Genomic DNA, 14810 nt, shown 5'->3' with positions numbered 1-14810 from the left:
TTCTGGAGCGCGTGCCGGGAGAGCGCGCTCGCTCTTCGGAACGCCTACCTCGGAGCTCCGCCAGCTGGAGTCCGCACGCGCCGGGGGTGGGGGACTGGAAGGAGCAACGCACTCGCGCTCTGGGAACCTTCTCCGGGAGCTGGTCCGGGGAGGCGCTCGAGCTTTCGGAACCTTCCCCGGGAGCTCGGCTCGGGGGCGCTCACGCGCTCTCTGCCCCTCGGCCGGTCAAGGCGGCTGGGCTCGGCGGGGATCGTTGGGGGAGAGAGCCCCGGGAGCCGGCCCGCTGCCTTTGTACCGGCGCTCCGCAGCTGCCGGACGTGATGCGGCTGCCGCGGATCCTGATTCCCGCACCCCGCAAACTGCAGACAATGGATTAAAAAGAAGAAGAGGAGCAGTGGGGAGCAGAGAAGAGCGAACGAACGAGCCCGCATGGGAGGAATCATGAACTCCAGCGCCGGTAAGTGCGTGCCTGCAGATTGCAAAGTTTGGAGCGAGCGCCGCCGCTCCAGCCGAGTCCTGGCTCCTGCAGTGGCTGCGGGCTCGGGAAGCCTGGCGTTTCCTGCCCCTTCCCTTTCCCCGGAGCAGACGGTGCAGGCACCGAGGGAGGACATCTGCAAGTACTGACCTGACCGGGGTTACGCTGCCAGACACAGTACAATAGTCTTCCTTCCCAGGCCGGGCTGTTTGGAAAACGGGGGCATCTCCCGGCTCCTGTCTGCAAAGGTTTGGGGGAGGGGTGGTGCTGCTGCTGCTGGTGGGGTCCTCCTTGGGCCCAGGGGCTAGCCCCAGGCCACTCGGCTCTCGGGGGGATCGGCGTAAGGGCTCCTCTTGGAAGTGGGGGGCTGCTGTACCCCATTGTGCGCCACCGTCCCCCTGGCCAGAAACCACGTTATTATAGGATGGGACTGTGCTGAACCGGGCGTCCGTCTCTCTCTCTCTCTCTCTCTCTCTCTCTCTCTGTCTCTGTCTCTGTCTCTGTCTCTGTCTCTCTGTCTCTCTCTGTCTCTGTCTCTGTCTCTGTCTCTCTGTCTCTCTGTCTCTGTCTCTCTGTCTCTCTCTGTCTCTCTGTCTCTCTCTGTCTCTCTCTCTCTCTCTCTCTCTCTCTGTCTCTCTCTGTCTCTCTCTCTCTCTCTCTCTCTCTCTCTCTCTCTCTCTCTCTCTCTCTCTCTCTCTCTCTCTCTCTCTCTCTCTCTCTCTCTCTCTCGGAGTCTTGGGAAACTCTGGGATAGACCAGAAACTCTTTATCTGCAGAGGAGAGAAGTTTCGACATTGTTTCAGGAGCTGTTGTTTTCTTTCCACACCCTGTTTAACCGGAGAAGATTGGGTCAAGGGGCCGGGTCCACATCGGTAGCTTGTTAAACTAAGTATCTCTTGACTTCCTTTCAGCTCCGATTCCTCCCAGTCAAAATAATGCCATCGCTTTGGCTCCTATAGAAGAACCTTGCATTAAAGGGATTATAGTCGGCTCCTTTTGTTGTTGTTTTTGTTGGGTTTTCCTCCCCTTAATGTTAACTTTTTAATGACTAGTAATTTCTGGGATGCTTCTTTTATGTTCTTAAATACTTCATTTTGCAGGTACTTGGCCGCTGCTAATGATGGTCCAGGCAAAAGGTTGCTGTTCATTTTCATTAATCTTGGGCATTGTTTTTAAAAGGATTTCTATAAATGAGTAAAAAAGTCCACTTGCAACTTAGTTTGAAAATTGGGATTTTAAAAATTAATTAATTTTATTAATGAATTTAATTAATTAAAAGTTGCAAGTTAATTCTTTTATCGAAGTTTTGATCATATTATTTCCCTTCAAAAAAAGTTTTCATGCTTTGCTGGAGATGAACTTTCAGTTTAGTGATAAAATAGCATTTTGCGAGTACCTTCAATTCAGCAAACATTTCCGCAGCCCCTTAACTCTATGCAAAGGCTTTCAAAGCCATCATTTCTAAAGTCAACCTAAAAGTATCAGGTGAAAAGTTTCTCTGATCCTTCTGGCTTTTGTTTAAAATCGTTGAAATCTGAAACCATCACACAGTTCTATTGATTTTCCTGATGTGTGTTATCTCAGAAGTTAGAGATACTTCTGAGTTTAGCACCACCAGGTGTAATCAGATTGTCTAGAAGAAATCTGAGTTTAGATAGGAACTTTCTTTTTTAATTAGCTAATAGCATGCTTGAAAAGTCACAGCGTTTAAGCCTTGCTCAGTGTATAGGTTATTCCTGTAGGTGTCTCAGACATTTCCTCTTTGATACTTTATGAATTAGGACTCATAAAATAGCACACTGTAGTGGTTATAGGATGTGTGTAAATATCCTCTTACTGACTCTTGCCTTATTGAAGCCATTACTTTTTCCATCATCTAGATTAAGTCATTAAGCCTTAGGTCATTAAAAAAAATTACTGTACCAGTAAAAAGAATTTAAAACCATAATGATTGGGAATTAAGAGACTTCCAACTCTTTTTGGTCATCTTTTTCAATCAAACCAAGTTGTAAAATATTAATCCCTTAACTAGTAGTGTTTACATTTTCATTGAAGCAAGGTAACATCTAACTGAGCAGACACAGAAGAATTTAAACCTCAAAGATCTCAAAGCTAATGACATTCTCATTGATGGTAGTTTGGTTGAATCCCACTGAAATGATGTGTTTGGTGTGTGTGTGTGTGTGTGTGTGTTTTACTCTTATCAGCTTCATAAACAGAAAATCCACAAGCATTTTTGTGGTGTTGAAAACAGGAAGGTTTCCTGTGTTTAACTTAGTTATTACTCAGTCGTTTTGTATAGCGAATGATACAGAGAAGCTTTGAGACTCCTTTTTGTTCAGCCCATCTGTTGGGGCAAGAGGCTTCCTTCATTGTGCTGGAGGGAGCAACATGGAAGAGAGCTACTCCTCCCGCTCCATTTCTATAGAATAATTGATATATTGTGTTGATCAGCTGCTTTGGGGTGTGTTTTAGAGTAGCAACAAAATTAAAACCTTTAAAAAGGTATTTCCCATATGGACAAATGGATGATTCACTTCGATGTGTTTATGAGCATTGTGGGGAGGGGGGTTTTATTTTGGTAAGAAAAATATACAGAAACTCAGTACTATGACCTGAATTTGGAATAATGTTAAACAATGCATTTTTAAAATTAAGTATATTAAAAGCAAAGGATCATCATGATACTGTATATAGGAGCAATTCTGTTTTATTGTTTTCTCCATCCATCCATCCATTGTTACTTACCAGGAGTACCTGGGTTCAAAGCAATAGTTAGGGAGCTCCTTGTGAGCAGACACTGTCTTACTTGATCAAGATACATAGCTGGGGCTTATTACATACATAGTGATGGATTGCTTAGATCCATGCCTCAGAACTTTATTAGTTGTGTGACTGTAGGCAAGTCACCTAACCTTTCTGAGCCTCGGTTTCCTCATTTGTAAAAGGGGATTAGTACTATTAATCCATGAGCCAAAATTTATTAAGCAATCAAGCTAAATCCAAGAGTTGAAGACAAAAAGGACAGAGTCCCTATCCTCTTATTGAGTTTTCAGTGTGTTTGACTCTGTGACCCCATTTGGGTTTATCATGGCCTGGAGTGGTTTACCATTTCCTTCTCCAGCTCATTTTACAGATGAGGAAACTGAGATAAACAGAGCTAAGTGACTTGCCCAGGGCCACACAGCTAGGAAGTGTCAGCAGCTAAATTTAAATTCAGGTCTTCCTGGCTGCTAGGCTTGGCCCTCGATCCACTAAGCCACCTAGCTGCCTCCTGGTACATAGTCTCCTGGCTTATTGCATACTTGTTGATGGATTGCCTACATCTCTACCTCAGGGCTTTGTTAACTGTGGTTGTAGGCAAAAAGCATTGGCAAGTTATCCATCTGTCTAACTAATATCACGAAACAGCTGGACACTGAGTCACCAACATTACCAGCATGTAGAAGCCTACCCTGGCCATCTGCAGAGCAACTCCGTACAGTTGCTGACTAGTCCATTTGCACTATTTACTTATATATTTCTGGTGTTCTTAGCTTCCTACCTTCTTTTCCCCTGGAGTTAAGCAGCTGTATAAATAGAAGGTTTGCAGCATCTCTTTCAGAAGATGCCATAGAACTGAATCCAGGATTTGAGGTCCCTGGGCTTGGCCAACGTCCAGATGCTGATGAGCAGTTATTTCAAGTGTTTTCGGCTCGACATCATACACACCATACTCTTGATGGTTTTAATGGTATTGCTCAGGGTTGGGAAACAGCTTCAAAGGCTCCCTCCCTGTGATTCTCTGGGTCTCAGCACTGGGGAGGAAAGCCCTGCAAATTCTGCTAACCCAGTTAGCATGTTTGGTGGTTTGTTTGTTGTTGTTGTTGTTTTGGTGGGGCAATGAGGGTTAAGTGACTTGCCCAAGGTGCCACACAGCTAATAAGTGTTAAGTGTTTGAGGCTGGGTTTGAACTCAGGTCCTCCCGAATCCAGGGTCAGTTCTTATCCACTGCGCCACCTAGCTGCCTCCGGTGTGTTTAAAAAGCCTATTTTTTAAATTATGAAGGCATAATATTCTAGTCCTATTCAAGGTGATATACCTGCTAACTTTACAAAATATTCTGCACTTTTAAAATGCAATTTATTTCCCCTCCGTTCACCCTTACCTGAGTTTAATTTTTTGTTTGTGCCTGAGGCCAGACTTGAACTCAAGTTTTCTTGGCTCCATTTCTAGCATTCTGTTCACTGTGCTTTTGTTGTTGTTCATTCGTTTCAATCGTGTCTGACTCTTCATGACCCCATTTGGGATTTTCTTGACAGAGATAGTGGAGTGGTTTAACATCTTCTTTTCCAGCTCATTTTTCAGATAAGGAAATTGAGGCAGATAGGGTTAAGTGACTTGCCCAAGTGTCTGAGTTCTTCCTGGGCTCTATCCATTGCATCCCAGAGCTGCCCAAGTGAAAGAGTAGCCTGTGATAAATGCTTTACTGACTGGATTTTGTACCAGAGTACAAAAAGTTTTGTTGTAGATGAAGGCACAGAAACGTAGTGAGGTGATGAAATTTGTGCCAATTTACAGAAAAAGTACACAGTTCAAATTTCTTGACCACAGTAGGCTAAACATTGCACCAGGGCTTGCCATTCAGCAAATATTTATTAAGTACTCGGTAGGTATACAGCACTACACGTGAGATACCTTTTCATTGTTAACCATTGGGGCAGTTCAGCACAGTAGCTAGTGCAATGGACCTGGAGTCAGGAAGATCCAAGACATTTACTAACTGTGTGAGCTTGGGCAACTCACTTAACCTCTGTCTGCTTTGGTTTTCTCATCTGTAAAATGGGTTCCCAGGGTTGTTGTGAGTATCAAGTTAGATAATATTTTTAGAGTACTTTATAAACCTTTAAAATACTATGTAAATACTATTATCATTAGCAATAATAATAAAATATTTATATGACTTCTAGGGATCGGTAACACAAAAGGCAGCTGTCATGTGAAAGAGGGATTAGAGAAATCCTGCTTGGTTCTCCGTGGGCAGAGCTCAGAGCAGTAGGTGGGAGTTGCTGTTTAGTCATTTTGAGTCGTGTCTGACCCTTCATGACCTTATTTGGCGTTTTCTTGGCAAAGATCCTAGAAGTGGTTTACCATTTCCTTCTCCCGCTTATTTGACAGATGAGGAAACTGAGGCAAACAGAGGTTAAGTGACTTGCCCAGGGTTACACAGCTAGTAAGTGTCTGAGGCAGGATTTTGAAGGGTCTTCCTGCCTCTGTGCCTGGTGCTCTACCCACTGGGCCACTTAGCTGCCTCCTGTGAATAGTTCTGCCTGCCTCTAGTCTGTCTCCTCTCTAATGCAAATATAAAAGGAAACATCTGTGCCCTATGCCCAAAGAGCTTCCATTTTAAGGGCAGAGATGATGTTTACATAAATGCATATGCATACAAATATGTGTATATACATAAACTATATATATTTAGTATAAATAAATGTATTACTGAATATATGCAGAATGAATAGGAAGGAGTATCATCCTTTGTAGCTTTTGGATTGGATCCCTCCTTTGGCCAGAAGCCTTAGTATAAATTCTCCTGGCCCTGGCATTCATACCATCTCCAGATTATCTTTCCAGCCTTCTTTCATGTGACTCCATTTCACAGGCTCTGTGTTCCACCGAAACCATCTGTGTCCTCCCCATTCATCCCATCTCGCTGTCTGAGTCTTCATTCACACTTTCCTCCTTGCTCAGGTCAGTGCTGTGTATGAGGAGGTACTTAGTCAAATACCCAGGAAATTGAATGCCTTTAAACAGCCTGGTACTGATATACTTTTCCAAACTCATCTCACTCTACTGTCCAGCCAGACTGGCCTTCTTGTTGCTCCTCACGTGGCACTGGTTTTCATCTCAGTACCTTTGTGCTGGCTGTCCCCACCCCCCTTCCTGCAACAATGCCTGGCTCATCATCTGTCCTTGATAGATACTTGTTGAATGAATGAATGGGACATATCCTTGCCACCTCCTCTTAGAATAACACCCCATTTCCTTCAAAGCATCTTTCTACAGAGACCTTTCCTAATCTCCATAACTGCTAGTGCCTTCCCCTCCTGTCACTGTATTTCTCTTTTTTCCCCATAGTATTTTATTTTATTTATTTATTTTCCCAATTATATGTCAAGAAACACTCATTGTTTCAACACTCATTTTTACAAGATTTTGCATTACAAGTTTTTCTTCTGGGGCAGCTAGGTAGTGCAGTGGATAGAGCACCAGCCCTAGAGTCAGGAGGACCTAAACTCAGATCCAGCCTCAGACACTTAACACTTACTAGCTGTGTGACCCTAGGCAAGTCTAACCCCAATTGCTTCACCCCAAAACAAAACAAAAAAACCCAAGTTTTTCTTCTTCCCTCCTCTCCCTTCCTAAAATGATAGTTAGTTAGGTACAGTTTATACATGTGCTATCATGTAAAATATATTAACATCTTAGTCACAGTTGTGAAAGAAGAAACAAAAGGAAAAAAAACATGAAAAAGACTAAAGTAAGTGAAAAAATGCTTTGATATGCATTCAGACTCTATCAGTTCTTTATATGGATGTGGCTAGCATTTTCCATCTTCCTTTGTACTAGCCTTGGATCACTGTGTTGCTGAGAAATAAGTCATTCATAGTTGGTCGTCACAGTGTTGCTGGTACTGTATATAGTGCTTTCTGGGTTCTGCTCATTTCACTTTGCATCAGTTCATACAAGTCTTATCAGTGTATTTCTTATCTTTTCTTTTTGTCTGCAAATTTGTCCTGTCCCTTTACACTGTCTCCTCCTCTCCCTCCCCCCTTTTTATGTGAACGTGTCCCTTCTCCCCCATTCCCTCAAACCATAAGCTCTAGGCTAGAGTCACATTTATTTTTGTATTCCTGCTGCCTAGCATGGTGTATGTTTTAGCTCCTAATATTCATTTGTTGAATTGAATTGAACATGACTTTTGTCTTTCAGATTTTTTTTATCCTTGAGGGTTGAGTAGAAGAGGGAAAAGAGGACTAGAATTTTGGTATAACAATGCAGTATTTTCACTAGAGCATCACCTAAGCTGAATTTGAAGATTGTTAGCTTGAGAGCCAGAGTTGGGGGCGGGGCAGGGAGGAGGGGGGGAGTTCCTAGAGGCCATCTGGTTCAGTCCCTTTATTATCTGTTTTGTTTGGTTTTGGTGAGGCAATTGGGGTTAAGTGACTTGCCCAGGGTCACACAGCTAGTAAGTGTCAAGTGTCTAAGGCTGGATTTGAACTCAGATACTCCTGAATCCAGGGCTGGTGCTCTATCCACTGTGCCACCTAGCTGCCCCTAGTCCCCTTATTTTAGATCTGAGGAAACTGAGGCCCACTCAAAGTCATATGTAAAGTAAGCACCACAGATAGGTTTTCGATTCTAGGGTTTTTTACTACAAAGCAAATGCTTTTTCAGCTTTGCCCCATTGCCTCCCGTAGCTTTCCTAATTTTTACATGAAATACATCAAGAATAGGTCACACACACACATAACACATGAGTAAATATATAAAGGTATAAGTATATACATATATGTATACATACAAATATGTATACATAATGTGTATATATAAACAATACATTTGTGTTATTTATGTATTTATTTACTGTTTACCTGCTTATATTTACATATTTTTATATTTATTATATATGTATTTTAAAAGTTGACTTTGGAAATTCTCATGAAATTCTTTTTCAAGTATTTGTTTCCCTTGCATTTAGTAAAGCAGCTAGATTGTGTGAAGCATCATCTAGTATTTGGCTACTTTTCGTAAGCATTTGGATTTTTGGTTGACCTGAGAAAGAAAAGGACAGTATTTCTTCCCCTTGTTTCTTTAAATCACTGTGTACAGTTGGAGTCAGGAAGAACTGAATTCAAATATGGCCTTGGACACTTACTAGATGTGGGACTCTGGGCAAGTCACCTAACCTCTGCTTGCCTCAGTTTCTTCAAGTGTAAAATTGGGATCATAATAGTACCCACCTCATAGTTTGTGTGTGTGTGTGTGTAATTTCGGGGAATGACTAAAGGGCTGGGTCCTAGAGTCAGGAAGGAGCTAAGTTCCAGTACAGCCTTAGACACTAGCAATGTGACCCTGGGCAAGTCACTTAACCCTGTTTGCCTCAGTTTTCTCATCTGTAAAATAATCTGGAGAAGGAAACGGCAAACCACTTCCATATCTTTGCCAAGAAAACCCCAAAATGGGGTCATGAAGAGTCAGACATGCCTGAAAAACAACTGAACAACATAGAGTTGTGAGGATTAGATGAGATAGTTGTAAAATGCTTAGACACATATTAGGCTTAAAAATAATTATTAATTGGTGCAGCTAGGTGGCACAGTGGATAAAGCATTGGCCCTGGATTCAGGAGGACATGAGTTGAAATCTGGTCTCAGTCACTTGACACTTACTAGCTGCGTGATCCTGGGCAAGTCACTCTAATTGCCTCACCAAAAAAAAAATTATTAATTAATGGAAATTATTAATAACTTAATAAGTGCTTGTTCCCTTTTTCTTTCCCTAAAGTCTGTGGCCAAGCAGGACTTTGATCTGAGGTTTCCTGGTATAGGAATTCTCTTGTTGACTAATATGTCTATTGTTTGGTCTCCAAGTCCAGGGGAGATACATGGAAGTGCTTGTCCAGGACCAAGTTGCTAATAATTGTCAAAGGTCATGTTTGAACATTCATTTTTTTTTTTTTCTGCTCTCACCTCAACAATTCTATACACCACTTCCAGAGTATAATGACTAACTTCCCTTTCCCGAAAAGAAAATCACCAGCTAAAGGTTTCTAGAACAGGCTGTAAATGTTATTTTTAACAGGTAGTAGTCATTATGGACTTTTTTGGGGGGACAGGGCAATGAGGGTTAAGTGACTTGCTCAGGGTTTCACAGCTAGTAAGGGTTGTATCTGAGGCCCGATTTGAACTCACTGAATCCTCCTGAATCCAGGGTTTGGTGCTTTATCCATTGCTGTCCCCATCATGGACTTCTTCATGAAGATTATCACTGTGGGAAGTAAAAAGGGAGGATAAAATAAGCCTGTGGTCTTTGCCCTCAAGGAGTTGGGGTGATCACTCTTAGATGCAGAAAGTACAGTGTCTGAGCGCAAGAGGCTAAAATTAGCCTCGGGCGCCCCAATGGGTCCCTGTGCCCTGTCCAGCAAGCCTCGGGTGCCATGCCCAGCCCACGCCCCCTCAGGCATGCCCCAGCTTCCTCCACCCAGCCCCTGGCTCCAGGCGCCCATCACAAATTCTCCATGCCCCAAGCTGACTTTAAGCATGGCCTGGGGGTGCCAATGAATTAGCTTGGGGTGCATGGGTGCGCCCAGCCTGAGTTTCAGGGGAGAGAAGGGTTTTATAGCCTGGGGGGTAGAGGACTGAAGGAGGACTGAGAAAGGAGACGCAGGCCGATGCTATGGAGAAAGGCGGGTGCAACCGAGAGATGGAGGAGACAAGAGCAAGCAATGAGAGGGGGGCAGCGGCAGGAGAGAATCTGTTGGGGTCAAGTTCACAGGTCTTATATTTCTTTTCTTTGTCCTTGTTGCTACATTTATCTCTAGGTTTGTTCTTATCAATAAACCCTGTTTTTGTTGTTAAATTGGAAAGGAGGCTCTTTAATCTTGTTTCTTGTTAGTTTGGGAGAAGCAGTTGGGAAGGGGGCAGGCCCTTAGATTGGGTCCCCGTACGGGGCTTAACAAACCTGGGGGACTTTTAAAACCCCCAGGCAGATAGGAGCTCACAGACTGGCTGAGGCAGATAAAAGCTTTCAGATACCCAGCCAGCTAATTTGAGCTGTAGAAAGTTACACATTAGAAAGCCAGTTATATAATTTTTCGGATTGGCCAGCCAGCCAGTAGTTTACAGATTAGGAAGCCATTAATATTTTTTTTCATGACTCTCCATAACCATTTAAGAAATGCTTAAATCGGGCAGCTAGGTGGCGCAGTGGATAGAGCACTGGCCCTGGATTCAGGAGTACCTGAGTTCAAATCCAGCCTGAGACACTTAACACTTACTAGATGTGTGACCCTGGGCAAGTCACTTAACCCCAATTGCCTCACTAAAAAAAAAAATAAATAAATGCTTAAATCCAATTGAATGGATGGTAGTCTGAATGGTAAAGTGGTTATACCCCAGTTGTATCTGAGGAAAAAACCTGCCTTTGGACAAGTGTTTTCCTGGTCTGTTGTAAAGTTTCTGTAAGGTCTGCTTATAGAAATGTAAGGCAATTAGTTGTTCAATAACTACTTTATAGAATTCACCATTCCAATTCAGTGATTCTGTAAGGTCCACACTGGACTTGCCCTCAGGGGTTTAAAATCAAGCTTGTTGATGAACATTTGCTAAACTGGAAGTTGTGGTTTAATGTGTTAATACACTATGGTTATCCAAATGGTGCAGCAAATAGAAAACAAAAGTCAAAAAATGGATTTTCAGCTTGGAAAAAAATTATTTCTTTATACTACTGAAAGTTAAAAGGTGGTCAAAGTGATGGAAATGTCTGTTAAGAGAATTTGTCCACTTTTTGTTGATGAATGTCATGGATGAACATGGACTGCCGGGATTGTTAATAAGAGAAAGTAACTATTTAGGAAAATCAAAATGCTAGAAGATTGCATTTTTAAATTATTTTGTGCTCTGGTTTGACCTGGAATAAGTCCTGCTTTATGAATGAATGAATAAAATATTTATGAAGCATTTGCTCATTGTATAGCTATATGTATGCTCTGGCAATAGTGCTAGAGAGGTAAGACAGTCCATGCTAGGAAGACAGTTGGGGTTAAGTGACTTGCCCAGGATCACACAGCTAGTAAGTATCTGGGGCCAGATTTGAACTCAGATCGCCCTGACTCCAGGGCTGGTTTATCCATTGCTCTACTTAGCCACCCCAGTCACTTTATCTCTATGGGTAAAATAAAGGGTGTTGGATTAGGTGACCTCTAAGGTTATCTTACATCTCTAGATTCGTGATCCTGCCATTCTGTGAGGGAGGATGCATTATCTGCCTCAGAAGAGGTAGCTAAATGGTACAATTGATATAGCACTGGACTTAGATTCAGGAAGAGCAGAATGCAAATCTGGTCTCAGACCAGCTTAATTCTAGCACCTCCCTTCTGTTGTTTCTTCTTAACTCACATATAGCTCGTTTGTAACTAGTTGTTTGTGTAATATCTTCCCCATTAGATTGTAAGCTCCTTGAGGTTAGGGACTATCTTTTGCCTCTCTTTGCAGCCCCAGTGCTTAGTATATTGCCTGGCACTTAATAAATATTTATTGACTAACCTACTGACTTCCTTTCTCTCAGCCTGTTTCCTTTTCTGTAAAATGGGAATAAAAGCACAGACCTCACAGATTTATGGGGACACATGCTTTTCGAACTTTAAAAACATTATGTAATTGTGAGTGAATTCTTTCATTAAAATTTTTAACTTTCTTTCTTTCTAGAAACTAAAAAGCCACCCCTGGCTCCCAAGCCCAAGTTTTTGGTGGGGAGCAAGCCTGCACCGCCTCCTATTGCACCTAAACCTGATGTTGTGGTTTCTAACACCCTCCTTTCAACAAAGACCTCAAAACCGGTCATTGCCCCCAAGCCGAAAGTCCCAAAGAGCTCACCGGTTCCTGATGCCAGGCTGTCCCCATCCAGGAAAAATCTCGTTCCCCTGGAGGAACATAAGCAGGAATCATTGGAACTCTTGGATAAGCTTAAATGTCAAAATGGAGAGGACAAGAGGACTCCTTATATCCTGCCGGTGTACTCATCTAATACAGAATGTATCTACAACCATGGAAATGGAGACAATTCTTGCGTTAAGCACATTGTTTTAGAGCATCTCGAAACACTTGAAAACTTGGAGAACATCAACATCGGGGACTCTCTGTCAGTTCCAAAAGTTAAGAAAAAGTGCGATGTGCGTAGCGAAAAAGTGGGGAATAGTAACCAAATAGTTTTAAAATCCAACCTTCTGGAAGAGAAGTTGAAAGATGTTTTTTTTACACCCTCTGGGTCCTCCCCTACAGCTTCCACTTTTAAGCACAGACCTACCAACAGCCTGGCAATAGATGGGAACCGTGATGCCAATGGACAGTTCAACATTGAAATTGCAGCTTTATCACAGTCTCCCTCTGGTTTTGATGAGGTTCCACAGACCCATAACTGCTATGTGAAATCTCCTGCGGATGGGATCCAAATGTTAGAGACCAGTCAGCATTGTCCAGAAGTCAGCATCAATGGTATTTGCTCATCTGACCAGAAAGCTGTGGAAAATGATATGGCAAACAGTGTTCAGTTTCTAGAGGGAGGCAGTCAGAAATCGGAAGCTGACAGCGGCACTCCCTCAGGAAGGCCCTCGGCAGCTTGCAACAAAAGCCTCCCAACCCCAAAGCCCAGAATGCCCCGGACTGCTCGTCTGATTCGTCAAGCCTATGTTGATGGTCCAGGTGAAAGCACTGAGGAGCTAGGTAATATGCAGGGTGATTTCTCTCCTATTGAACAACATGTGAAAAAATCAAATAAAATCACTCTTCTAGGGACCAGCATTTTATGTAACCAGGAAACTGTTGAAACAGAAGAACAGGGAAGCAAGAATGAATTGACTTCAGACTCTGGGAACAAAAAATGCACAAATCTAACAGCTTGCGATGGAGATGTGGCCATTTACCAGAATGCCCGGTCTCCTGAAACATCTCACGAGGTTGAAAGTGTCGAAGATTGCCCACCTACAGATTTTAGCTTCCGTCCTGAAGGTAACATAGTAGCTGACGCAAATGTATCACCAAATGCAGACAGAAGGGCTAGTTTTACAAAATGTAATAAGCAGTCGATGAGTCTGCCAAAGCAACTGAAGCTGACTTACAGCCAACGTTTGCCTGCCCCCAATCCCCTGCGTGGCTGTCCCCCTAAAACTGACAAAGAGGCTCCTATCAGTGATGAAAGTCCTATAAAAGTCGCCCCCAAAAAACCTCAGAGGCACAGCTTGCCCGCTGCTGGACGTCTTAAGAAAGCCGCCTCTGAGGAACTCTTAGAAAATAGTTCTTACCCTTCTGAAGAGAGGATCTCAGAGGGGATACTGGACAAAACTTGTCTTAGGCATTTGGCCGCCAAGGAACATGGTATGTCATCTTCCTTTGACATGCCCAAACTCATCAAAACTTCAGAAAAGCCAGTGTGGAAATTACCTCATCCTATCTTGCCCTTTCCAGGAAACCCTGAATCCTTAAAATCCTCCAACCTGTCTTCCAACAGTGAATCCTTCCCTTCCCTCACCAAGCCTAGAGCGAAGTCATTGTCTGCCGTAGACATGGACAGATGCAATAAGCCTTGTAAAGACCCTCAAAAGAAAAATTCCCTGAAGAAGTTGCTTAACATAAAATTGTCCATCTGTTTCATGAAGAGTGACTTTCAGAGGTTTTTGTCAAAGGGGAACCTGGTTGGAGAAACCCCAGGTCGTCCTTCCAGTAGGGAAGGCAGAGGGTTTGATAACGGTCAACAGAGCACACCCTTGGTAGATGAAAAGAGGGGCAAACCAGTCAAGGCGTATTCTGCTGAAACCCATAGCCCGGCATCCAACAAGAAGAGGAGGATGTATCGGAGTCAGGTAGACCTCCCCAATGGTCCCAAGGCTGAATCTTTGGATGACCAGATGCTTTCCAGGGAAGGGACACCAACAACCCCTTTTCATTCTGGAGCAAGTAACTGTGCCCCAGAGTACGAAAACATATGTCGCTATGAGGAAACCCCAGAGTACGAGAATCTGCCATTTGCCTTGGCTACAAGTAATAGAACTACGGATTCTGAGTGGCAAAGTCCTAATGCTGTCGAAGACTCTGATGCAAATGTATATGAGATTGAAGATCCATACATAGCTTCAAGTAGCGAACTCCAGCAAGTACAGCGACCTCTGCATTCCAGGTAAAAATGAAAATTGCCCTTCAATTTAACTATTATTGTTGTTCTGGTTATTTTGTTTCGTCTTTCTGCTGAATTGATCTTGGTTAGGGACAATGTATTGTCCTATTTATATTAAATGTGTTTGGTGGGCTATTACACAGGGAGATAAAATGATTTTTGCAATTGAGATGTAAGTAAGAAGGGGGAAAGGAATAAGCATTTATATAGCACCTACTGTGGGCTATGCTAAGTGCTTTTACAGATATAATCTTTTGGGGGGGGGCAGGGCAATTGGTTAAGTGACTTGCCCAGGGTCACACAGCTAGTAAGTGTTAAGTGTCTGAGGTTGGATTTGAACTCAGGTCCTCCTGAATCCAGGGTCAGTGCTCTATCCACTGTGCCACCTAGCTGCTCTTACAGATAT

General features: G+C 43.1%; 1 protein-coding gene across 1 annotated transcript; it reads left to right on the top strand.

Annotated features, from left to right (window-relative positions):
• The first annotated feature begins 102 nt into the window (after positions 1-102).
• LOC122729036 (FYVE, RhoGEF and PH domain-containing protein 6-like) lies at positions 103-14411 on the top strand. The gene is made up of 2 exons (XM_043967703.1): positions 103-457; positions 11944-14411. Exons 1-2 carry the CDS (start codon positions 430-432, stop codon positions 14409-14411), a joined length of 2496 nt encoding a protein of 831 aa, XP_043823638.1. The 5' UTR covers positions 103-429.
• Positions 14412-14810: the final 399 nt, after the last annotated feature.

This window comes from Dromiciops gliroides, chromosome 5, assembly GCF_019393635.1.
Source record: "Dromiciops gliroides isolate mDroGli1 chromosome 5, mDroGli1.pri, whole genome shotgun sequence".
Taxonomy (NCBI): Eukaryota; Metazoa; Chordata; class Mammalia; order Microbiotheria; family Microbiotheriidae; genus Dromiciops; species Dromiciops gliroides.
This window is presented reverse-complemented; position numbering and strand designations above follow the sequence as displayed.